This window comes from Herpailurus yagouaroundi, unplaced genomic scaffold (assembly GCF_014898765.1).
Source record: "Herpailurus yagouaroundi ecotype Mexico unplaced genomic scaffold, PumYag 29, whole genome shotgun sequence".
NCBI lineage: Eukaryota > Metazoa > Chordata > Mammalia > Carnivora > Felidae > Herpailurus > Herpailurus yagouaroundi.
The window spans coordinates 51,739,683-51,764,054 of record NW_024412377.1 but is presented as its reverse complement, the minus strand read 5'-3'; the positions used below and the strand labels follow the sequence as shown (position 1 = coordinate 51,764,054).

Genomic DNA, 24,372 nt, shown 5'->3' with positions numbered 1-24,372 from the left:
TGGATGGAACTGGAGAGTGTGATGCTAAGTGAAATAAGCCATACAGAGAAAGACAGATACCATATGGTTTCACTCTTATGTGGATCCTGAGAAACTTAACAGGAACCCATGGGGGAGGGGAAGAAAAAAAAAAAAAAAGAGGTTAGAGTGGGAGAGAGCCAAAGCATAAGAGACTGTTGAGAACTGAGAGCAAACTGAGGGTTGATGGGGGGTGGGAGGGAGGAGAGGGTGGGTGATGGGTATTGAGGAGGGCACCTTTTGGGATGAGCACTGGGTGTTGTATGGAAACTAATTTGACAATAAATTTCATATATAAATTTAAAAAAAAGAGTACTATAATAATAATATAATAATATGACTATGTAGTCACCTTCTCCCTCTTCCTTCTTCGGCTAAGAAGCAAGGCTAAGCACAGTCAACAGCCAGCAGTCAATCAAAACTCTAAATGATCATGAGAACAGATCTTCTACTAGTGGTATTCTATAGGTCATGCTTAGCTTTCTAGAGAGATTATGATGGTGGTCATTTGGAGGTAAAATACTAAACAGTCTTGTGACAGGCTTCCTGGGGGACATTTAGGCACAGGTGGGACCTTCTTCTGTTCACTCATTTAATTTTCTAGAGAACCTTAAAACTCACTCTGACCCCTGTTGTTCTCCCACCCAAGAAAACAGCGGAGCTACGTGAAGAAGTGCTGGAAGGATGTGCGTGTGGGCGACTTCATCCAAATGCAATGCAATGAGATCATCCCAGCAGACATACTCCTGCTCTTCTCTTCAGACCCGAATGGGATCTGCCACCTGGAAACTGCCAACCTGGATGGAGAGACAAACCTCAAACAAAGGCGTGTTGTGAAGGGCTTCTCACAGCAGGTAAGAATCTTTCTAAGATATCCAAAGGTGAGGTCAAAGGGAAGAAGCAAGCCAACTCCACTGGAAAACTGAACTCAATCTGGTGCCAGAGGGAAAGTAGGAGATGCCTCCTTTTCCCAAGCACTTAGGTACACTTAATCTTCCCAGCAAGCCTCTTAATGGGTATTATCCCTATACCACTGATGGGGAAACTGAGGCTTAAGAAAGGTAAATAACTTGCTAAAAGTCTCAGAATTCCTAAATGGGGGCCCACTATGTTTAAGGAAACTGTGGTCTCTGTTCTAAACCAAGGAGTCTAGTATCTATTTGGTTACCCTTGGGACCAACCTGCTTTCCATGTTTATGCAGCCCTGCCCATCCTGCCCAGCTCTGCTCCCTCAACCTCTCCCTCCCTGAATCTTCTCTAGTACTACTTTGACCCCAGCATAAGCTTATAGGAAGGTATTGTTAACTATTTTTTCACTTGTGTACATCTTACCTTCCCTCCTAGACAAACAGAGAACAATTGTCAACATCTTTATTTAACCCCCACACTTACACATATGGTACCTTGAACATCATGGGGAAGTCATTATTGTCTGGAGGTTTAAGAGCCCAGCCTCTGGAGGTTGACAGAGCTACACTACCATTTATTAGCATTGTCACCTCGGGAAAGTTACTCCTCTCTCACTTCTTTATTCCCTCATCTGGAAAATGGGTATAAAAATAGTACCTTCGCCATTAGAGTGATTCTTAAGACTGAACAATATGTATAGTAATTACTTAGTATGAAGGTAGACATATAGTAAGAGACCAGTAAATAGTCTGCAGTAAATATCAACAGTGTTCATAGGCAATGTGTTGAGTAATTGAAACTGGGTGTGATTGATATTCCAATTTTTAATTAAAAATCCCCTTGAAAGGGTTGACTTTAAATCTGGAACCTTTCTCTGCACATGGAAAAGAATAAAATTCTATCACTTTCTTCATTCTGCCAGTCTTCTGCAGGAGAGAAATTGGATGAGTCAGGGAATTTACGGGTGAGAAGGCAAGTGCTTCATTCCTCAGAGATTATCATAAACTAGAGTTAGGTTATCTAGATTGAAACTTCTTGAGAGAAGACAACTCCACTTACCTCACTTTGCCCCTCCCAAAGCACCGGATGAGCAGTTCTCACAAAATCTCTTTGGTACGATGGATTCCTCAGGAGTCTCTTCTCTCGCCTCTGCGTGTTTCTCCCCTAGTTCTGTTATGAGATTCACACGAGATAAAGGAAGGAGCAAATGAAATATAGGGCTTGGTGCATAGTAGGCCCACAGTAAATGGTCTGTTGCTGATACCTCAGCTGCACTTACTGCCCTGGGCATGGAAACCACCATGACCACATGGCTGCCATCTGCTTTTCTTGTCATTTCTCACGTTCGGTTTTCCATTGGTCTCCAGGCCCCACCCAAGTCAGTCACTGCACTGGTGCTGGGTGTCTAAGTTTTCTCTCCTTTGCTTGTCCCCACCACATTCACCAAATCACCCTAGAGTTTACAAGGGCAGGATCTGAGGAAAGTTCACAAAGTCATTCTAGATACACAGCAATCTATTTCCTGGCTCAGGGCCCTGTGGCCTGCCCTCTAGATCAGAGACTTTTAAGCTTCTTTAAACATAATTCACAGTAAGAAATACATATTATGCATGTGCAACACACACAGGTGGATGTGTGTATGTGAGATGTAAAATTGCCACCTGATACTACATGCAAAGCACTCTGAGACTTTCTATTCTATTTCATTATTTTACAAAGCTCTGGGAGCAGTGAAACTTGTGTTTGCTTACAAACCTACCCCTCTGCCGCCCCTTCCCAATCTCCTCATCTCTGTTCTGAGTCCTTTTTATTCTCTCTCAGGCAGCGGGTTTTCAGGGTTGTTGAGTTTCAACCAGTAGCTTCTCTTTTTGTCTCTGGCAGCAGCTCCCAAGCTGTTTCTTGTATTTTAATTAGTCAGATAGTTTGGGATTTGACTGGAATAAAGAGCCAGATAAAAGGGTCATTCACACTCCAGTGCCATAGACCATCCAATTTAATAACATCTCTCAAACTCTAACCCTGAATTCTCACAGGGTAGTTGGCATAATGATTTACAAAAAAAGAAAAAAAGTTAAATTCATTTGTGAAGGGAAGAAGATTTATTTGAGCTTGAAGGTTTTTAGTGTTCTCTATTTGTTCCTTCATTCTCCCCCTCACTTTGCTTAAGTGTGTTTTTCCATTTCTGTAATAATAGTTATAATGATGACATACTTTTATGAAGTCCTTACTGAGCCTTTGCATGATTATCTCCTTTATCCTCACAAATCCCCACTGAGAGAGGGCTATTATTGTCCCCACTATACACCTGAGGAAAATGAAGCATAGGAAGGTTAAGTTACTTGTCCAAGGTCACTGAGCCAGGAAGTGCTTGAAACAAGATTCAAAACCAAGTTTATCCAAAGTCTCAACTCTTAAGGTTTGTAGCAGCTCATCTCCCTGGCCTATTGACTATTACCCAGAGTTTACCCAGAGATGTTTACTTGAAAGCACACATTTATCATTTTTAATATTCTTTTCACATATAAGTAGTACATGGTAGGAAGAATAAAAGTAGGCTTATCCAGGTCCCTGAAAAAGGAATCTGGGCTGTTCTTTGCTATCTTGCTTCTCCCTTATGTCATCAGTGCAAAAATATTTCTGAATATAGGTAGAATTCTCTTCTAACTCTACACTATAGCATTTCTCAAATGTGTTGGGCAGACATTGATGACAGTTGCAAGAAAAATACATTTTGCAAAATCAAAAAGAAGACATTAGGTTACAAATTTTCAAATATTTCAAATATTTCTGCCAGACTTCTCAGGTACTTTGGTAAGCCCAAGGAGGAGAGGGGACAGGTACGAGTATGTACCATTTCTAAACATTTAACCACAGAAACCTTTTATTCCAGGGAACGCATTCCAGGACTACTACAGGAGATGTGGGATCACAATTTAGGGATTTGTCCCAAATACATTAGAGGTGTTCAAGATGTACCATAATTACCACAGAGAGAATCTTTTAAAAATATACATGCATCCTTCCACATTATCACTAAGTTATGGCTCACCAGGACTGAGTAGGGGTCAAGCATGCATATGTTTTAAATGCTCCCCCATATGATCTCAACATGAACCTACTATCTTCTTGAAAACCTGTACAACAGGTGTCACCTTGGGCACCTACAAAAAACACTTTTAATAATAAAAACAAAACTACCATCTCCGTGCTTCTTACATGTGCTAGTTTCTTTGCATGCATTGTCCCTGTTAGTCCTTGCAACCACCCTGTGAGATGGATATATCTATCCTCCTTTACAGATGAAACTCTGAGGAATAGAAATAGCATATCTTACCATTGTCTCAGAGAAGGTTTTGAGTACCTACAGATATGATTTGTATGGAAATTTTATATCTTAAGTAATAAGTATCAATGGCTTTTGTTTGTTTTCCTTCTAAATCCCTAGGGGTTAATACCTTCACCTTGCCAAAAGGGTTTTTACTAACAGATTTCTAGAAATTTTCCACCCCATTCGTACACCCACACTCATTTTTACATCTTGTGGATGATGAGAGATTAGTATATTCTGTTAATTCAAAATCACTAAGACAAACTTTGTCCCAGCTCCCCTATATCAGCATTTCTCAAAGTGAAGTCTGCCAAATGCTTATCTCAAGAGTTGTTGAAAAACAAGGTTCATGGTCAAATCTGGATGGAAAAATCTGTGTCCTGTAGACCTCTCTTAGGGGGTCCAGCATACATCAACATAGTAACGTCTCTGAGAAGATCTGCAGGCAACAGATCTTTTAAACTTTAACCCTGAGTTTTCAGAACTGTTCTTCAAGACAATAATTCTAGCATTCCCATGAAAATTTGGGGGGAAAATTAACCTGGATTGTGAAGCACACATGATCAAAGCAGGTGAGCAGTAACAGAGAAGTTAACAATCTTCATGACTTAGGCAATTCATTCTCCACTTACCCAAACAGGTTCCAATGAAATTATAAACATAAAAGAGCTTCTCAAGGGGCGCCTGGGTGGCGCAGTCGGTTAAGCGTCCGACTTCAGCCAGGTCACGATCTCGCGGTCCGTGAGTTCGAGCCCCGCGTCGGGCTCTGGGCTGATGGCTCAGAGCCTGGAGCCTGTTTCTGATTCTGTGTCTCCCTCTCCCTGCCCCTCCCCCGTTCATGCTCTGTCTCTCTCTGTCACAAAAATAAATAAACGTTGAAAAAAAAAATTAAAAAAAAAAAAAGAGCTTCTCAAAAGTAATTTCCTCCTGTGACATGAGACATCATTCTCAAGGTTTCCAAAGAGTTGCTTTCTTTTTTTTATAATATTTTTTAATGTTTATTTATTTTTGAGAGAGAGAGAGACAGAGAATGAGTGGAGGAGGAGCAGAGAGAGAGGGAGACACAGAATCCGAAACAGGCTCCAAGCTGTCAGCACAGAGCCCGACGCGGGGCTCAAACTCACAAACCGAACTCTCAAACTGTAAGATCATGACCCAAGCTGAAGCCAGCCGTTCAACCGACTGAGCCACCCAGGCGCCCCCCAAAGAGTTGCTTTCAAATTCTTTTTCTCAGAATTCAACTTGGACGAGGCCAATTGTTTTTTCAATTCAGACTTTTATCATGCTGGGTGATCTTGGAATTCAGAAAATTATTGACCTATTCTTGCAGTATTTATTCCCACATCCCATTGCTGAGGAAAGGGAAGGGATCCAAAATTAGTCTTATGCTAAGGTCTGCTGAGCAGGTCAGAGGACTTTATTAGAGAATTAAATTGTACCATTTTCTCTTTGGTGACATTCTGATACCTGAAATCTCTTCTTTAAAAGGATTTCCTAGATGAGTACTGGGAATTTAATGCCTGAAAAGGAGTATGTGACATTTATTTTGGTAGATGTAAATTACCAAAGCCAAAGAGTCAGAAATGAATTCTTCCAGTTAGTATTTCAGATCAAACATATTTCTGGGTATATCTTATCCAAGTCACTGAATCCTAAGTCCTACTAAAACATGTGTCAGATCATTTCCCAGTACTAAACAAGTGCTTGCTACGGCAAGTATGATATATGGAATAACCTCTTCAGCATCAATTGGAAGCTTGTTAGAAATGCAGAATTTCAGGCCCTGCCCCAACTCAATTGGAATTTGCAACATAACAAGATCCCCAGGTGATTCCTGTGCACAGTAAAGTTTGAAAGCAGTGGCCAAGGGCATCAATGATTAATGTAATAACTGTGCTTATCTGTTTATTGCCCAAATTAAAGATTTTTAATGGACTCTCCTTTTTAACTAGCTTGCATTCCATGATGATTAGTGATTTTAAACCATTTTCTCAATTATGAAGAACCATTGTAGCTTGGATCCTCTGCAGTGAATGTGTACACTGACTTTAACATACTTAGGCAGCAGAGCACTTTGCCAAAAGATTGAGATAGGGTAAATGAGTTATTTATTTATCACCCTCTTGGTTCACTGATGATGCACCTGGAATGAAGCAAAAGGTAGATGTTCTCTCAACTCTGCCTGCCCTGACAACCAGAGAAAAAGTCTCTTTCCTGGTGGATTTTGTAATGGAACCTGCCCCTGACAGGCTGTTCCAAGTTTCCTTAAGAAAGATGCTAAGGGGTCTTTCAGGGCCCCTGGGTGGCTCAGTTGGTTACGCGTCCAACTCTTGATTTCAGCTCAGGTCATGATCTTGTGATTCATGATTTCAAGACCCACGTTGGGGCTCCACACTGCTGACAGCACGAAGCCCCCTTGGGATTCTCTCTGTCTCTCTCTCTCTCTCTCTCTCTCTCTCTCTCTCTCTGGCCCTCCTCCACTCACACACACTCTCTCTCTCAAAATAAATAAATTAATTAAAAAAAAAAAGAATGATAGCCCTTCTACCTATTATCCACTGTTTAAATGTTGAGCAGAGATCAAATTTTCTAGTATCCCTTTAATATAAAATCTACATGATGATATATGATGATAATAAATAATATCAACAGATAGGTTGATTAAACATATACTGTGTGCCATAGGCAGTTCTTCTAAGTGTTTTATACCTATTATCTCTTTATACTCCCCATAAATAACCCTGTGAGATAAGCACTTTGATTATCGCCATTTGACAGATGAGTTAAGTAACCCTGCTAGCAGTGGACTAAGCTTGGACTTAAACTCAGGATTATCTTATTTTAACTCTTTATTATGAAAATTTTCAAGCATATCCAAAAGTAGGGAGAATAATATGATAAGTTTCTAATGTGCCCATCACCTGATTTCAACAATCAACTCATAATCAATCTTGTTTTATCAATAGTCTCACCCTCTTCATTCTGCAATTTATTTCAAAGCAAATCTTCAATGTTGCAACATTTTACTGGCAAACATTTTAATATCTATCTCTCAAGGATAGGATTTCTTAAAAATGCCCCTATACCATTATCATTCCTAAAATATTAGCATTAATTCCTTGATATCAACTTTCAATTCAGTGTTCAATATCTTCCAGTTTATTTGAATCAGAATCCAAACAAGTCTAGAGGTACATGGGTGGCTCAGTCAGTTAAGCATCCAACTTCAGCTCAGATCATGATCTCATGGTTCATGAGTTTGAGCCCCACATCAAGCTCTCTGCTTTCAGCACAGGGTCTGCTTAGGATCCTCTGTCCCCCATCTCTCTGCCCCTGCCCCACTTTTGCTCTCTTTGTCTCTCAAAAATAAATAAAAACATTTTTTTTAAAAAAAGCAGAATCCACATAAGTCTAAACACTTAGATAAGCTTAACTCTCTTTTATTCGATAGGTTCCCTATTCATCTTTCTTTTTTTTTTGTTTGTTTTTCTAGTATATTTAGTTCTTGTTGCTGAATAAATAAGATTGTTTGTTCTATGAAATTTCCCATAGTCTGGATTTTGCTGATCGCATTGTCTCCCAGTTATGTCATTTAACATGTCTCCCTGTTCATTGTATTTCTGTAAATTGGCAGTTAGAGCTAGTGCCTAAATCTGATTCAGGTTAAATTTGTGTTTGTGGGTGGATATGTCGCTGTTGCATGAATTGATTCCCTACCATCCTGCACAGGTGACCAATGAGTTTGTCTATTTTACTATCAATATGCACTCATGGATTTAAACATATATGATGTGTGTCAAATCAGTGCATTTGTTATCTTTATTGATTGTCCCATTTTTAGCCAGTGGGACCTTCTTCACATTGGATCCTGAGCTCTTTTTCATGACCTCAATAGTCTTCAATAGATCTAGTCCCTTTTAAGAGAAAATGGTGTTTAGAAATCACAATAAGTACATGTTGAAGGTACATATTGGTATTGGATTGATCATTATTTCTGTGCCATTAAATGGACAGAACTAGAACTTTTTAAAGATTAAATAGATGAGGATTTATGCTGGTACTTGAAATTCAGGACTAGAGGTCTTTACACAACCTCACCAATATTAAATATGTAAGTCCTTCTCCCACATTAGACAGTCAATTAGCCTCTGTAGTACAAAGTATACTGTAGTTTGATATTTGACACAAACAATCCTTAGAAGTAGAAAGGGAAGAATTAGTAATAATTTCAAGATGGGGAAACAATTTCTAAAAGATTAAATCTTATCAAAGATTTCTCAGCTAATGCAGGATTATGCCAAACTTGGAAGGCAATTTGGATGTACCTGATTATTTTTCCCTTTGCTAAAGTAATTCTTCGATCCCTTTACATGTTTATTTTATTTCTCAAATAAATACAATTTCACAAATATGAAAATAATGAAACTATACAATTATTTGCAATGATAATAATGAGACCATGATGGACACAACCCTAAAAAAAACTTACTTTTATTTTTTGCAGTCCTCTGACCTTTTTTTGGTGATTCTCCCCTCCAGAGGTCTTCTAAGGCATGAGTGCGTGCGCAGGCATGCACACACACACACACACACACACACACACACACACACCACAAACATGGGAGATCCCTTCTCCTTCCCAGTGTTTAGCACTATTTGAAAACTTCTATTAAAAAGTCTTTTTTAGGGGTGCCTGGGAGGCTCAGTTGGTTGAACGTCTGACTTTGGCTCAGGTCATGGCCTCATGGTTCATGGGTTAGATCCCTGCTTCCAGTTCTGTACTGACAACTCAGAGCCTGGAGCCTCCTTCAGATTCTGTGTCTCCCTCTCTCTCCGCCCCTCCCCTGCTTGTGCTCTGTCTCACTCTGTCTCTCAACAACAAATAAATGTAAGAAAACATTTTTAAAAAGTCTTTTTTTAATTTTTGTCCCTTTAGGGCCTTATGAGGAAGCTCTGCTAGGTTATATGAAAGATATGATCATCTAAAGGTGTTAATAGATGATAGCTTCAAGTTTTCTTCTTTCCCACTGTCTCCCTACCCCATGATAACATATTTACATTTTGATAGTGGTCTTCACAGTCTTAACCACTAAGGATAACTGTGAGTATTTCAGCCCAATGTGGGAAATATTTGATGCCTCAAAGGAGAACCATACCAATCTAGTATAAGGATTAGTCAAGACTCTTGACTGCATGTGACAGAACCCCAATTCAAAATAGCTTAGACAGAGACTTTATTGAAAGAAAACAGGGTGAATTGGGCCTTAGGGTCCTGTCAACCAGAAATTTGGAATCCATCAGTGCAATGCTCATTTTTTTGTCTGTGTTTCTCTCTGTATTTGGCTTTCATCTCTCACAAACAGACCTACACTCACAGCTTCACCTCTTGAGAGGGACTGGGAAAGAGACACAGGTTGGTCTGGCTGGTATTATGTACCCACCCCTAGACCAATTAACTCAGGCCAGAGGGAAAGGCATCCTCTGCTTCAACTGTATGGTGGAAATTGGTCTAGGTGCAGGAGAGTTCTGAGCGGCTCAGCAATAAATATCCATTATATAATTATGCTATATACACCCAACTTACTGTTGACCAAGTTCCTCTATCCTTAAGGAGAGAGGCCTGAGGTTGTCTGTCTTTCTCCCATGCCCCTAGTGGTATTCCTGCTTACAAAACCTTCCTTCCCTATCTGCCTTCTCTCTGCCTCCACAACATCCTCTGCAATGTACCCAGAGTGAATCTCTCCTTCCTCTGTGCTTCCATAGACTTATCACTCTCAGCAGTAGTGCCTACCTCACTGTGTTTCAGTCAATAAATTCATTTACCCAACTAGTATCTGATTAGATCTGTGCTAGGATATTTTGTTGTTGTTCATGAGAGGTGACACATTATGGTCATCTCTTCTGTGACTAACTTAATATTGAAGTTTCTCAAACCAGAATTCATACTGTCTTTTTTGTGATCTTCTTTGACAAAAATATGAGGTACAAAATATTGGATGTCATGTTACTTTCTTTGGTCTCAGTTATCCACAGCAAGAAAAACGGACGCAGAAAAAACTTGCCAGTTTAACACTGTATTCTGTTAAGGCAGCACTGCCCACTTGGTGGCAGATGTCCATATTTCAGGTATCATGTATTCACTCACTGATTCACCAGTGGGTCCTTGAATATATCCTCTGTGCCAGGTGCTATAGTGTTCAGCTGTAAATGAGAGAGAGGCTGTGACTCTATACTCTAACAGGGAATCACAAAGACATTTATTAATAAACAGTCCCATGAACAATTAGTAATTGTTTCCTTTTAAGAATGACAGAAAACATCATTCTTTTCCCAGTATTTTCTTGGCATGTCAAACCCATGCCTTATAGCTTGGAAAATGTCATAACTCGATTTTGAGATTAAATTTAGTCTTAGCCCTGAATAAGAATCAGAACATTTGTGCACTTGAAAAAAAGGCCACACAAGGCTGTATGGAATCCTTAGATCGCATCTCCTACCCACAGCCCTGTAACCCAGTCTGTGTGCTTTGGTGGGAATCTCTTGAGCAGGCAGGGACACACACCCAGGTGATTGCATATGCAGATCATTTCCTCACCCAGAGTCAGAAAGGAAAGTAACTGCCAGTCACTCTGTTGCAGGTTATCTTGAAAAGAACCTCAACCACTGGCCAGGGACAGGAAGGTTATCAAATGCTGGTAACTATCATTATTTTTCAGACAGAATTCTCAGAAATCAGAGGGTTGCTTATTTGTATGCCAGGAAGGAAACCTCAGTCACCTGGATCAGCAGCTAGGGAGTGAAGAACATTTGATTTGAGCTTTCTCCAAACTAATAAGCTTTAAAAAAGAAGCGAAACTTTAAAGAGTATTCTCCTAAGGTTGCATGCGGTGTATCTCCTGTGTAGCCCCTGGAAGGCTGTAATCTGTGTATCTGAAACCTGGCTCCACCTCCATGAGCCCTCCACAAAGACTTAGTTCTGCTTTGCCATCCTCTCTCCAGTATGGGGCTGATTTTCTAGTCATCTACCCTGAGGGTCATGTAGAAACAGAGACAGAGCTGCACCAAAGCTTGGTCATCCCGGATTCAATTCTTTTTCACACATGTCCCTGGATCAAAGTAAAAACTCTGTAAATAAGTACATTCTGTGTTTAAGGAAAAAATTTAGCTGACTTCTGTCTCTCTTCTACTAACAGACTCTTTCTTGAATATTTCCTAATGACCGTGGTGGGGTTTCAAAGTGATCTAAAGTATACTTCTTATCCTCTAAGAATTTAAGACTGTGGGTACCTATTTTTTTTTAATTTAAAGACCCTTTGTGATTATCAAAAATCTTTGAAAACCTTACCCCTCCCCAACCCTCATACCTGAAAGCAATTGTCCTTTGTCCATTATTATGAAAATAAAACAAAAAGCTGTGGATTTGGATTTGGATTTGTAATTTGCTGATCTCAAGAATCCCTGCAGAAATTGGAAAACCATGTGTATGAGACTTATTTTTACTCTGTCTACAGATGGCTTCTTGCTGCATATAGGGATTTGTAGATAAGTTGCAATGTTGAATCTACCAATTGGCTTGTAGAAATGGCTTGGTATTTAACTATTAAGAGTGTAAGATATTACAAGTTCCAAGTGAGTAGTATGGATATTAAGAATTGTCTGTTCAAAGGAAGGAGAGATTGCTATTGTCTGTGGTGGACACATGGGTTCTTAAGAAGTCTAACACTTGAGCTTGGCAATGGAAGTTTAAGAGAATTATCAATATGGAAAACCTGCAAATAAGCATGAAAAAGGCCCAGAGGGTTTTTTTTCTTGTGGGCAGATAGCATTAAATGCTTACATCAAGGAAAGGACATGTATAAGCTTTAGAATCAGACAAACCTTGGTGCTCATGAGCTGTGTGACCTTGGGCAAGCTACTTAGTACAATCAACACTCAGTTTTCTTTCCAATAAAATGGGACTAACCTGTCCTGAACTCTCTACAGGAAATCTGGGAAGATTGATTAAGATCAAGTAAATAAGGGGCAGCATTTTGTGAACTGCAATTTCACCAAATAAATAAAAATCATTAGTTTTTAAAGATGGAGATCTATCCATGCAAATGAATAGGCCACTGTTTTTATCAGACTTCTTTTTGCAAGAAGCAGAAATGGTTCTGGCTAACTTAAGCAAAATAGTATCCTTGCAAAAATGTGGTGGGAGGTAGGGTAGAAGGGAAGAAGAATCACACAGTCTGGCTCACAGAATCAAAGGAAAGTTGAAACCCCAGCTCCCAAAAAAGAACCAAAAAAAGGAAATCTCAGTGCAATGGGAGAGTATTGGAAGAAGCAATTACTTCATGATCTCATTTGTTTTTCCTTCCTTGAGTCATTGCACTCAAGTCAAAGTCCCAGAGTGAGCAAGTCTAATGGGAAGGGCATCCTGACTTAGAATTCATCAACATTACAAAGCACAGAGGAGAGGTAATTTCTCAAAAGGAAGCCAAAGGATTGTTAAGGAAAAGAGAGCAGATTGGAAGGTGGGTAGCCAGAAAGCAACTATCTACTACAAATAATTTCAAAAACTCATTAATACATTCATATAATCATATTTATTAATCAACTTGAAATTCATTTGTGAAGAACAGTGGAAAATAAGTCTAGGAAAATAAAAGTTGAGGTCAGTGCAGGGGAAATAGCCTATTCTGGCTACTAGAACATATTTCATCCTGTTTGCTAAACCTTGGCCTTCCCAGTGGTCCTTGGGGGATGCAGCTTGTTGGTTCTGAGCCGTAGGTCAGTGAGGATACCTTAATCCCAAAGAAGGGGTTATACATATTGCCATTGATGTACCTGGGATAATCTGGGAGTTTTGAGTTATTTTATGATTGCAATAATTGACTTGTGTCAGAAACCTCTCCCTGGTGGGGCACCTGGGTGGCTCAGTCGGTTATGCGTCCAACTTTGTTTCAGGTCATGATCTCATGGTTCATGAGTTCAAGCCCCACGTTGGGCTGTCTGCTGACAGCTCAGAGCCTGGAGTCTGCTTCAGATTCTGTACCTCCCTCTCTTTCTGCCCCTCCCCTGCTCATGCTCTGTCACTCTCTCTCAAAAATAAATATTAAAAAAAATAGTGAAGAAACTCTCCCTTCTTTCTGATTCTCACTTTCCCCCATGCCTCATATATAATGGATATTCAATAAATGTTTGAATACATGAATGAATGGATAAGAGACTAGTCTGGCCCATGTTGGAATGTTGGGATCTAGGACTTTATCTATTTTTTTTAATTAGTTGAGCCAAAGAATTTCCTTACAAGAAGAAGTCCTATTCCCATGAATCAAAGTTAAGATTTGTCCCTGGGGCTTTTCCCAATTGTTTTGGTGATCTTTACAGAGAGATCTTCCTTTCATCTCTTCATCCATCACCTTTCAATATATACATTCCTAATATCACCCTCTCCAGTACTAACCTTATCTCAACAAGTCTTGGTGGTATGCCTGTTGCCACAAGGTATTATGGGAGATGTCCCAGATGAAGCTAGCAGGCTATGAGAGGAAGCATAGATTCAGATATGTAAGTGTTAAATGGAGTCATGAGCAGTGTGGTGTGGAAGCACATAAAAAGGAACAATTCTCATTGGCTGGGGTGAAAGGGTCTATGGAGATTTGGGTGGGCTTCACAGAGGAGGTGGCAAAAAAAAACCCTCTTAAGTGCTTAAAAAATTAATATATGTATATGTGTATGTATGTATGTATGTATACAATCCTCAAAATAATGTCCCCTATCTAGGTAGGGTCTTAACCTCTACCCTTTGAAGGTACCCCACTTTAAAATGCAAATATACTTAGAAAAGGTAACACATTGCATTGGTTATTAGTTGTGGTCTTTTCTATATATTTTCTACTATATTTTAGACAAGGAATTCACTTTTTTCCATTATCAGTTCCCTTTTATTTTTAACCTTAGCACAGTACATATATTTCACGGAAACCCCCACCATGCTTATATAATAGACTCCATAGTTTATATAGTATAGAGTGATATATGCAGATGTCTCTTATTACAAGTCATTAGGACCCTCCCTCCCCCCAGTCATAAAACCTAACCTTTTTTTTCCAATTGAAGAGAAAGGAAAAAAAAATCCTATCGTGTCCTCTCCTGATGGACAGATAGGTTAGAGGGTGTTCTCAATCTGGGCAACTTTATATCTCCTTACCCTGAATTTGTTCTAAAGCAATGCTCAGTTCTATGCAGGAAACACTGGGCAATGTCCTTAAACATTTTTGGTCATCACATCTGGCAGAAGGGGAGAGTGCTACTGGTATCAAGTTTTTAAAGACCAGGAATGCTGCTAAAAGTCAAAGAATTATCCAGCCCAAAATGTCAATAGTGCCAAAGTTGAGATACTCTGGTCTAGAAATGCCTTGACCTGCCTACCAAGTAGCTGTCTATATAGATCTTAAGAAAAAGGATGAGAGTGAGCCAATGACTATAAGAAAAACCTTTTATAAAACATAGAAATCTTTTAGAAACAATCAAAAACATTCAATAGAGGCAAATCAAAGGTCATCATGACAATATTATGTAATTTAGGTTTTTTATGCTTCCTTATTTGACCCACATTAAAAAGGATGATGCTAATCATGATCATGATAATAATGATGATTTCTAGGCATTGGGGTTTGCTTATTTTTTTATTAAGATATAAGTCACTTAATTAGTTTTAGGTACATAACATAATTATTTCATATTTGTATATACTGTGAAATCACAATAAGTCTAGTTAACATCCATTACCTCACATAGTTATAATTTTTTTTCTTGTGATGAGATCTTTTAAGATGTACTCTTAGCAACTTTCAAATATACAGTACAATATTATTAACTATAGTCTTGCTATACATTGCATTGCATGACTTATTTTTTAACTGAAAGTTTATTATCTTTTGATCCCCTTTACCCATTTCACCCACCCCATCTCTGGCAGCCTCCAATCTGTTCTCTAGATCTATGAGCTCAGTGTTTTGGGGGTTGGTTTTTTAATTCCACATAGATGAATTTATTTATTATATCAGATACTCCAATTATAAAAAGTAGGAAAGGAACATAGGAAAGGAAATGGAGCCAAGAGGAGACCTTAAACACTGATCTTTCCTTTGTGCATCAAAATAACACCATGGTTTAAGAGAGCAAACCATATGACATCAGAAGTCCTATGGTTAAATCCTGTGTTCTCATTTTGCTATCTGTGTGTCACTGGGAAAATCACTGGATCTCCTTGACCTTAATTCCTTCACTTGTAAAATAGAGATAATAATCATACCTACCTGATAGCATTATTGTGTAATTTAAAGGCAATAGTGTATATAAGATATTTAGTTGGTTCTTGGCACACAGCAAGCACTCAATAAGTGCTGTGGCAAGAACAGTAAAAATAGGAGGACAAAGAGGATTAAACATATCGATGATGGTAACACCAATTGACCATGGCGACAACAAGGATGGTAATTAGCTTTGGATTCCAGTGATTTGAGGGGCAGTCATGGTCCTGTTACCAGCCACAAGACAATTGCTTTACTTCAGTCTCCATTTGCACATCTACCAGTTACTGTGAGAACCTAATGACAGGTGCCTGGCACATTGTGTGTGTTCAGAGGAGGTGGGTCTGGCCTGAAGAACTGCAGAGACATACACCTTCCTCTCTGGAAAGGCTTTATCTTTTCCTGGACCCTGATGACTCCCCAGGCCTTTTTGCTTATTAGTGGGGCTTTCTCAGGTAAAGGGCTGAGTCGGAAAGAAATGTCAGATAGGTAGGCTACATCCGCAAGCTAAAAAGAGCTGTGTGGTAATGAATCAGAAGGGAATCAGAAACTTCTGACCAAGGTTAAAATGAGGACCCTCAGGACACCTGGGTGACTCAGTTGCTTAAGCCTTGGGCCCAGATCATGATCTCAGAGTTCATGAGTCCAAGCCTCACAATGAGCTCTATGCTGACAGCTCAGAGCCTAGAGCCTGCTTTGGATACATTCTCTCTCTCTCTCTCTCTCTCTCTCTCTCTCTCTCTCTCTCTGCCCCTCCCCAGCTTATGCTCTGTCTCTCATAAATAAACATTAAAAATAAAAAATAATGACCCTGACAGATTTATAGGGTTTCGTATAGTATAGTGTTCCCCCCCATGCTTTCCTATCCTTGGTTCTCCTGGCAACTCCCTGGAGTGGCTATAGCAAGTCCTTCAGAACTTGTTCCTTCAGAACAAGTAATCCTGAGAGGTTATCTTGGAAGGTAGCAAGACCCACATGCCCCTCTTCACAGCCCATCTTGAGGAAGGAAGTAGGAAGCCCAGGGAAAAGGTAATTAGAAAGGGCGAAGTCACCTCTCCAGGATAGAGGGAGACAGAGGACCCAAGGCCAGTTCCCAGAAGAAAAAGAGAACAAGGGACACTTGAGGAGGAAGGTGACCAGGAAGCCCCAGCTGAGGGACAAGAGTCGCAAACCTCACATTGCTGGCATCTGCTGGGTATGATTAAACAGACACCGTGGACTAACTGCAGCAGGATCATTAGCTCTGAGACCCGCTGCCACTCATACCTGAAATGAGTTTGGATTTAGAAAGCCTGCAATGAGCCGAGAGGTATAGCTCAGAGTGAAGCACACGGCTTAATCAGAGGCATGAAAGCAGCTGACAAATTACAGTGTGATTTGTCATCATCTCAGGACTCGGCAAGTGTTTGTCCCTGAAAGAATCGATACCTGGAGAGAAAAGGACCATATTTTTAGAAACTCCTGGATGGGTAATTTATTTCAAATGAGTGGAGAGTTTATTTATGTTGGCGCCCCCACAGATCCAATGGACAGTATATTTATACGAAGCCAGAAAATGCTATCATTTCTTCTAATCAATTTGCCCCTTTGAACAGCTGTACCTTGAAGCTTTTGGCAATAAATTCAGGCCCCATGCCGAAAGCTCTACCCAGGAAACCATTTCTAATCCCATCTTTAACACTCCTTCCTTCTACATAGCGTGTTACATCTGCTAAAACTTTCCACATGAATTCTATCTTTCCAGACACAAATGAAATGGACAGGGAAGGTGGTGTTAGCCCCAGTCTACAGAGTAGGAAACTGAGGCTTGAGAATTGAAGGGAGTATTAGCCAACGTGGATAGAAAGCAAGATCTCCTCTTCTCCAGTTGTGTCCCTTGCCCCCAACATTGGACTCTAAGATACTGTACAACGAGATAACCTAATGAAAGAGAAATCATGGAGAAAAAGGCAAGAATGTGTCTGAAGTACTTAGCTATAGGAATGTTTACTTGGGCGGGAGGGGGCAGCATGCTGTGCAAGTAGAAAACAAGGGGCCTGCAGTCATACTTGGGTTCAAATCCCAGTGCTGGTACAGCTATGAGCAGCCTACCTACCCTTCTGAGCCATGGTTTCTCCATCCCTAAAGAGAGGATGATTAGTATTCTTCATAGAATAATTATAAATGTAAAAATAAATAATATGTGGGGCACCTGGCTGGTTCAGTTGGTTGAGCATCCAACTCTTGATTTCAGTTCAGGTCATGATCTCACGGTCATGGGATCAAGCCCTGCATCAGGCTCTGCACTGGGTGTGGAGCCTGCTTGGGATTCTTTCTCCCCCTCTCCTGCCTCTCTCTCTCTCCCTCTCTCTCCCTCTCCCTCTAAAATATATATATATATTTATTTATATAATGATAGTATGTCCTCATCACAGCATCTAGAAGAAGCAAGAGTACAGCAAAGCCTGTTTATTAGCTACAGTTTTCACATCATGTTTACAACAGAAAAACAAATTGAGACTATATAACTGTTCTCTAGTGAAATGGTTAAATGAACATGGTGGTATTCATACACCAGGTTTCTATCCAGGTGTTAAGATGTATAAAAAATTTAAGATGTAAAAACTTTCAGTTTATATGAACACCATCTCATCTTCCAAAATCCATAAATGTGTGCACATTATACACGTATGTGCTTTGTACAATTTACACACACACACACACACACACACACACACACACACATATGTATATATGTATTTTAACCCTGGAAGTATTGTACACACAAGAATATTAATTCTGGTTACCTTTAGGTGGTGTGATTTATAATCTCTTTTTTATTATTTCTGTGCTGCCCAATGTGGTAGCCACCTGCCACATGTAGCTATTTAGCTTTAATTAAAATTAAATAAAATTTCAAAATTGATTTCTTGGTCCTATTTCCACATTTCACCAGGCACACATGATTAGCAGCTTCCACATTGGGCAGTGAGGACTTATGACACTCCCATCATCGCTGTGAGCTCCGTTGGACAGTGCTGGTCAGGAAACTCAAACCCAGGACTGCCAGAGAAATGTGAGCCAGGCAGGAGCCTCCCTCTGCCCTACATCCAACTTTCCAGCATTTTCATTGCACCTACTTCCTCCTTCTTAATGAGGATTTCACTTTTCTTCTCACATTTTGTAACTCTTGCAGTGTGACAAAGCAGGGATTACCTTATTCGCAGTGCTTCTAACAGTGATTAGCTCTCTTAGTGATCCTATTAAAACTGAATTCCTCTGAATTAATAACCTCATGGTGATCTCTCTCACACACAGGAGGTACAGTTCGAACCCGAATGTTTCTGCAACACCATCGTGTGTGAGAAACCCAACAACCACCTCAACAAGTTTAAGGGTTATATGTAAGTATCTAATGCCCCTGTGCTGCTGGAAGCATTTGTTCTTGAAACAGTCAAAGAAAGAAGCATTGGGGTCCTGAGGATGTGTCTTGCTTTTTGCCTTAAAGAAATGCTAGGGGCACCTTGGTGGCTCAGTTGGTTAAGTGTCCAACTCTTGATTTCGGCTCAGGTCATGATCTCACGGTTTGGTTCGTAAGATTGATTACTAGTTGGATCTGAGCTGACAGTGCAGAGCCTGCTTGGGATTCTCTGCCCTTCCGTTGCTCGTGTTCTCTCTCTCTCTTTCCCTCTCAAAATAAATAAGTAAACATTTTAAAAACTGCTAGAGAGGGGCGCCTGGGTGGCTCGGTCGGTCAAGCGTCCGACTTCGGCTCAGGTCACGATCTCATGGTCTGTGAGTTCGAGCCCCGCGTCGGGCTCTGTGCTGACGGCTCAGAGCCTGGAGCCTGCTTCAGATTCTGTGTCTCCCTCTCTCTCTGCCCCTCCCCTGTTCATGCTCTGTCTCTCTCTGTCTAAAAAATAAATAAATGTTAAAAAAAATTTTTTTTTTAAAAAAACTCCTAGAGAAACCTAAATTGGGAAACTTTTCCTACTCTTTTTTTTTTGCCAGCATGGCAGTTAATTATCTTGCAGGGTTAAATTTAACAATCAGACTACACTCTCAGGAAAAGCTAGTATGATGTCATTAAGGTCAGTTTTCTAAAAGAGCTTGCATCACATCACAGGTAAGAACAGGGACTTTTTAGTTTGACAGACTTGGCTTTGAGTAAATTAACTTCTCTGGGTCTTGGTTTTCCTATCTGTTAAATAAAGATTCTGAGATCTACATCATAGGACTTTTCTAAGAATTAAGTTATCACATGAAAAGCCCTTAGCACAACAACTAGCACAGAGTAAACACTCAGTTAATGGTGGCTGCGCTGTTGCAATTGTTATTCTTATGCCTCAACTTTGGTTTGGCCTCAGAATCTTACTGTGTTTCTGCTCCCACATCAGACTACTTCATGCAGAGAAAGACCAAAAACAAGCGGTGGTAACAGATGTGAATAAATGCCCTTATAATAGCCTTTAGAGTACTTACACGGGACATCACCTCATTGAATCTGTACAACCATCCAAGGAAATGAGTATTATGATCTCCATTTTTCAGATAGGGAATCTGATGATCTGAGGCTTTTCCATATAGACCCAAAGGTGCACAATAGGTACCAGACAACACCAGGACTTAAATTCAGGTCTTTCAGCTCCAGTGTGTTTCCTCTTGTTGTGCAGAACAGAGCTCTGCTTGATAAGGGAAACTCTTGACCAAGCAAGTCTGGAATGAAGCTTAAATAGACTTCTTAGAAGGCAGATGTCTGTGCTTTCTCTCCACCCACATTTTCTCAGGCATGTATGGGATGTCATGAAGAGCAGTATGAGAGGGGAAAGGATAAGAACAATACAAGATAACCAGCGGCTCTTAAACACGTATTATTTCCAAACACACAGCACAAATGGAGACAGGCAGAGAAGGGCCTGAGCTCCTGGCAAAGAGGAGAATTCATCGCAGACATCTGTTCAGGTAGAGCTTGCCACCTGCCCCAGCAAAGAGGCCCTCCCTCATGCTGTGGTTTGTGGATTTGATTCATCCCAAGTCAGCTGTGAAACATTCTCTTGTTAGAATCAAAAGAATTGCAAATCAAGGGCACCTGGGTGTCTCAATCAGTCAAGTATCAGACTTCAGCTCAGGTCATGATCTTGCAGTTCATGGGTTCAAGCCCCACGCTGGGCTCCATGCTGACAGCTCAGAGCCTGACGTCAGCTTTGGATTCTGTGTCTCCCTCTCTCTGCCCCTCCCCTGCTCACGCTCTCTCTCTCTTTCAAAACTAAGTGGACATTAAAAACAAATAATCAGTGAAGAAATGGGCAGAAGACATGAATAGACATGTCTCTAAAGAAGACATCCAGATGGCCAACAGGCACATGAAAAGATGCTCAATGTCACTCCTCGTCAGGGAAATGCAAATCAAAAACACCCTGAGATATCACCTCACTCCAGTCAGAGTGGCTAAAATGAACAAATCAGGAGACTATAGATGCTGGCGAGGACGTGGAGAAACGGGAACCCTCTTGCACTGTTGGTGGGAATGCAAACTGATGCAGCTGATGTGGAAAACCGTGTTGAGGTTCCTCAAAAAATTAACAGGTCTACCCTATGACCAAAAAATAGCACTGCTAGGAATTTACCCAAGGGATACAGGAGTGCTGATGGACAGGGGCACTTGTACCCCAATGTTTATAGCAGCACTTTCAACAATAGCCAAATTATGGAAAGAGCCTAAATGTCCATCAACTGATGAATGGATAAAGAAATTGTGGTTTATATACACAATGGAATACTACATGGCAATGAGAAAGAATGAAATATGGCCTTTTGTAGCAACGTAGATGGAACCGGAGAGTGTTATGCTAAGTGAAATAAGTCATACAGAGAAAGACAGATATCATATGTTTTCACTCTTTTGTGGATCCTGAGAAATTTAACAGAAGACCATGGGGGAGGGGAAGGAAAAAAAAAGGTTAGGGAGGGAGGCAAACCATGAGAGACTCTTAAAAACTGAGAATAAACTGAGGGTTGATGAGGGGTGGGAGAGAGGGGAAAGTTGGTGATGGACACCTGTTGGGATGAGCACTGAGTGTTATATGGAAACCAATTTGACAATAAATTTCATATTTACAAAATGCAAATGGAAATCACTCTGTGATTCAATGCAAGTTAGTGGGGAACCCTAGTGTTGGAAAAATGCATGAGGGCTGGTATCTGTGGCCTGGGTTCTTGAGTCCTAGGATATCCCATGTACTAGGTGTGCAGCCTTGGAAAATTCTCTCACCCTCTCTGGGCTTTATCTTTTTCACAAGGAAGGATAATCACCCTGCTAACTTCCCAGAGCTATCAAGAATCAAATAAAATGATGTAAGTAAACTTAGTTTATAACCACTGTAAGGAATAGTTGGTATTAAAAGGCATATTGAGTGGCAGTATAGCACTTTAGAGCCAGACTTTGTGGACTTGAATCCCCATTCTGCCATTTACTAGCTTTATGAGCTTGCCTCAGTTTCTCTGTCTATAAAGTGGGTATGATAACATAACCTATCTTACAAGGTTGTCATGACGATTAACTGAGTTTCTAAATGGAAAACAATTATAACTGGACCTAGAGAAATGAAGCATTTAAGAACTAAACAGAGAAAAGCCCTACAGGTTCAGATTACTATTTTTTTTTTGTTCCTCCTAATGTTTTGGGGAAGTTATATTTAAATGACCTGAATATCCCCAAGGAAGAGCATTAGGATCGAGTAAGAGCCAGATCCCAAGTTATAACAGGTGTTGGTTGGCCTCAGAAGTTTCTGGTGAGAGGTGGAAAACTGCCATGCACCTGAGGCTAGAGCAGAGAAAGAGCTCTCCCTCTGCTTTAAGGAGCTGCCTCCCATACACTACACAGAGGGCCACATCCACCTCCTTGGAGGTCTGTTTATTTCACAAGAGACTGAGCAAGAGGAGGGTGATACAGGAGAGAGGCGTGTGAGAGATTTAGCTCCAAACAAGAGGAGCCTTGCCATCTCACAGTGTGAGAAATGGGGACTGTCTGGTGACTTTGATGTTGACAGACTTGCACATTGAACTTGTGCCATCTGGTCCCAGCTGTGGGGTGAGAGTGAGCAGGGAACACTGCCTGAGGAAACACAGCACAATCTTTGTAGGGCCACAAGCCAGTTCCCACACTGTGTCCCAAAAATTGTTTTGAGTGAGAAATCTGAATCAGCCAAGGCTTTTTCAGTAGAGCTCTGACTTGAAGGTGGGTGAGTGATGATTTCCAGAGGAATGGATAATTCCCTTGTAATGGTCCAGCCCCCACCAGGACTCCCAGGAGCAGTGGAGTTTGCACTTGAACATGAAGATTAGACGCAAAGTTAATAATGTCCACCGCTCTTCTGAAAATGAAGCAGAAGAGAGGTCGAGTTCACTCACCACTTCTAGTTTTATGACACTAACCAGTGACAGCATAGAGAGGCCACCAAACCACTCTCCATATTTCCTCATCCCCAGGGAGCATCCTGACCAGTCGAGGACCGGCTTTGGCAGTGAGAGTCTTCTGCTTCGAGGCTGCACCATCAGGAACACCAAGGTGGCTGTTGGCATTGTCATCTACGCAGGTCATTGACTTATCTTGTGGTTTCCCCTTATCCTCCCCCCTCTATGTCTTCCAAATCCATCTTCCATTAGTGGGAATTCACATTTATAAGTGGTACAAGAAACTTCCCATTTCTCAGCTAAGCAAAGAGAGGCTAGAACCCTAACAGCTCACTCCATCCACAAGAAATATATTTAGATTCCAAGCTAACACCACTCATCTGAACAGAAAGAGAAATTCATACTTATTCACCTCGAATGGTGTTTTAACACTAACTAAAGGCAGGAAGAAGAGTGTATCTTGAGCCAAACTTAACAACTCCACCTTTTTGTGAAAAGTGTGATGAGTTTCCTCATCTATGCAATGGCAAGAACATTTGGCTCAGACTCATAGCATACTCATGAGGATAAAATGAACCAACATAGGAAAAGCACCCAACACTGTGTCTTAACAAACTGAATTCTCAGTGGGTTTTAATTGTTGCATATACAGTTATGCATTTATTATTATCTTTATTCATTTTGAGGTGCTCTAGTTCTCCTTTATGCTTTGATTTTGCTTTCCAATTGGAAAAAAAAAGATAACATTCACAATGAATCTGAAGTCTTAGGGTGCAGTCTTGGGACTGCTATATCCCTCCTACTTCATGTCCAGCATTCAATTGGGGCTCCATCAATTTCTTTTCTTATATCAACAGCTTCAGACTTCTTCCACAGAGAAAACACAGTCTCCCTTGAGTGTCTACCTTCATTGGAAGATCCTAGAACATGTTTTCCTGGGTCTTCGACTCCCTAGGATGTCTTGATATATTTTGCTTGTTCATTATTTTCTTTGATGTGATTTGTTTCAGAATTCATAGAACTCCACTTTTGATGGGCATGGAAGGGAATTTAAGATGCTAAGATTCACTTTTTGGGACTGTCAAATAAAAATAGATCAAGGAAAAATAATGTCCCAATATATCTAGCTTTACCTAACTTGGTGGAGGCTGGTTGTGCATGTCAGTTCAGGTAACTCTTTTCGAGGGTTTTTGGCAATGGAGTTCAATGCCATCTGGTGGACCTACTAAGATGAACTCCCCTCCAAATGTCCACCCCTCCAAAAAACCCCTGGTCACTTTTCTGCCTGATCAGAAGCAAATTCTGAGTGGGTGATGGATGTGGTAAATGAGGGGGCAGAGTTGGAAGAGAGTGAATCATGACTCTGAGGAGTCAGGCTGCCTGGGGGTGAAATCCACTCACTGGATGCATGTTCCTGAACATGCT

General features: G+C 40.5%; 1 protein-coding gene across 1 annotated transcript in view; it reads left to right on the top strand.

Annotated features, from left to right (window-relative positions):
- The window catches only part of ATP10B (ATPase phospholipid transporting 10B (putative)), a 274,165-nt gene that overhangs the window by 185,536 nt on the left and 64,257 nt on the right, over positions 1 to 24,372 (top strand). The window contains exons 4-6 of the mRNA XM_040443917.1: positions 668 to 872; positions 18,853 to 18,938; positions 23,023 to 23,129. Of these exons, the coding sequence (XP_040299851.1) occupies positions 668 to 872; positions 18,853 to 18,938; positions 23,023 to 23,129 (398 nt within the window). The remainder of the gene's footprint in view (positions 1 to 667; positions 873 to 18,852; positions 18,939 to 23,022; positions 23,130 to 24,372) is intronic.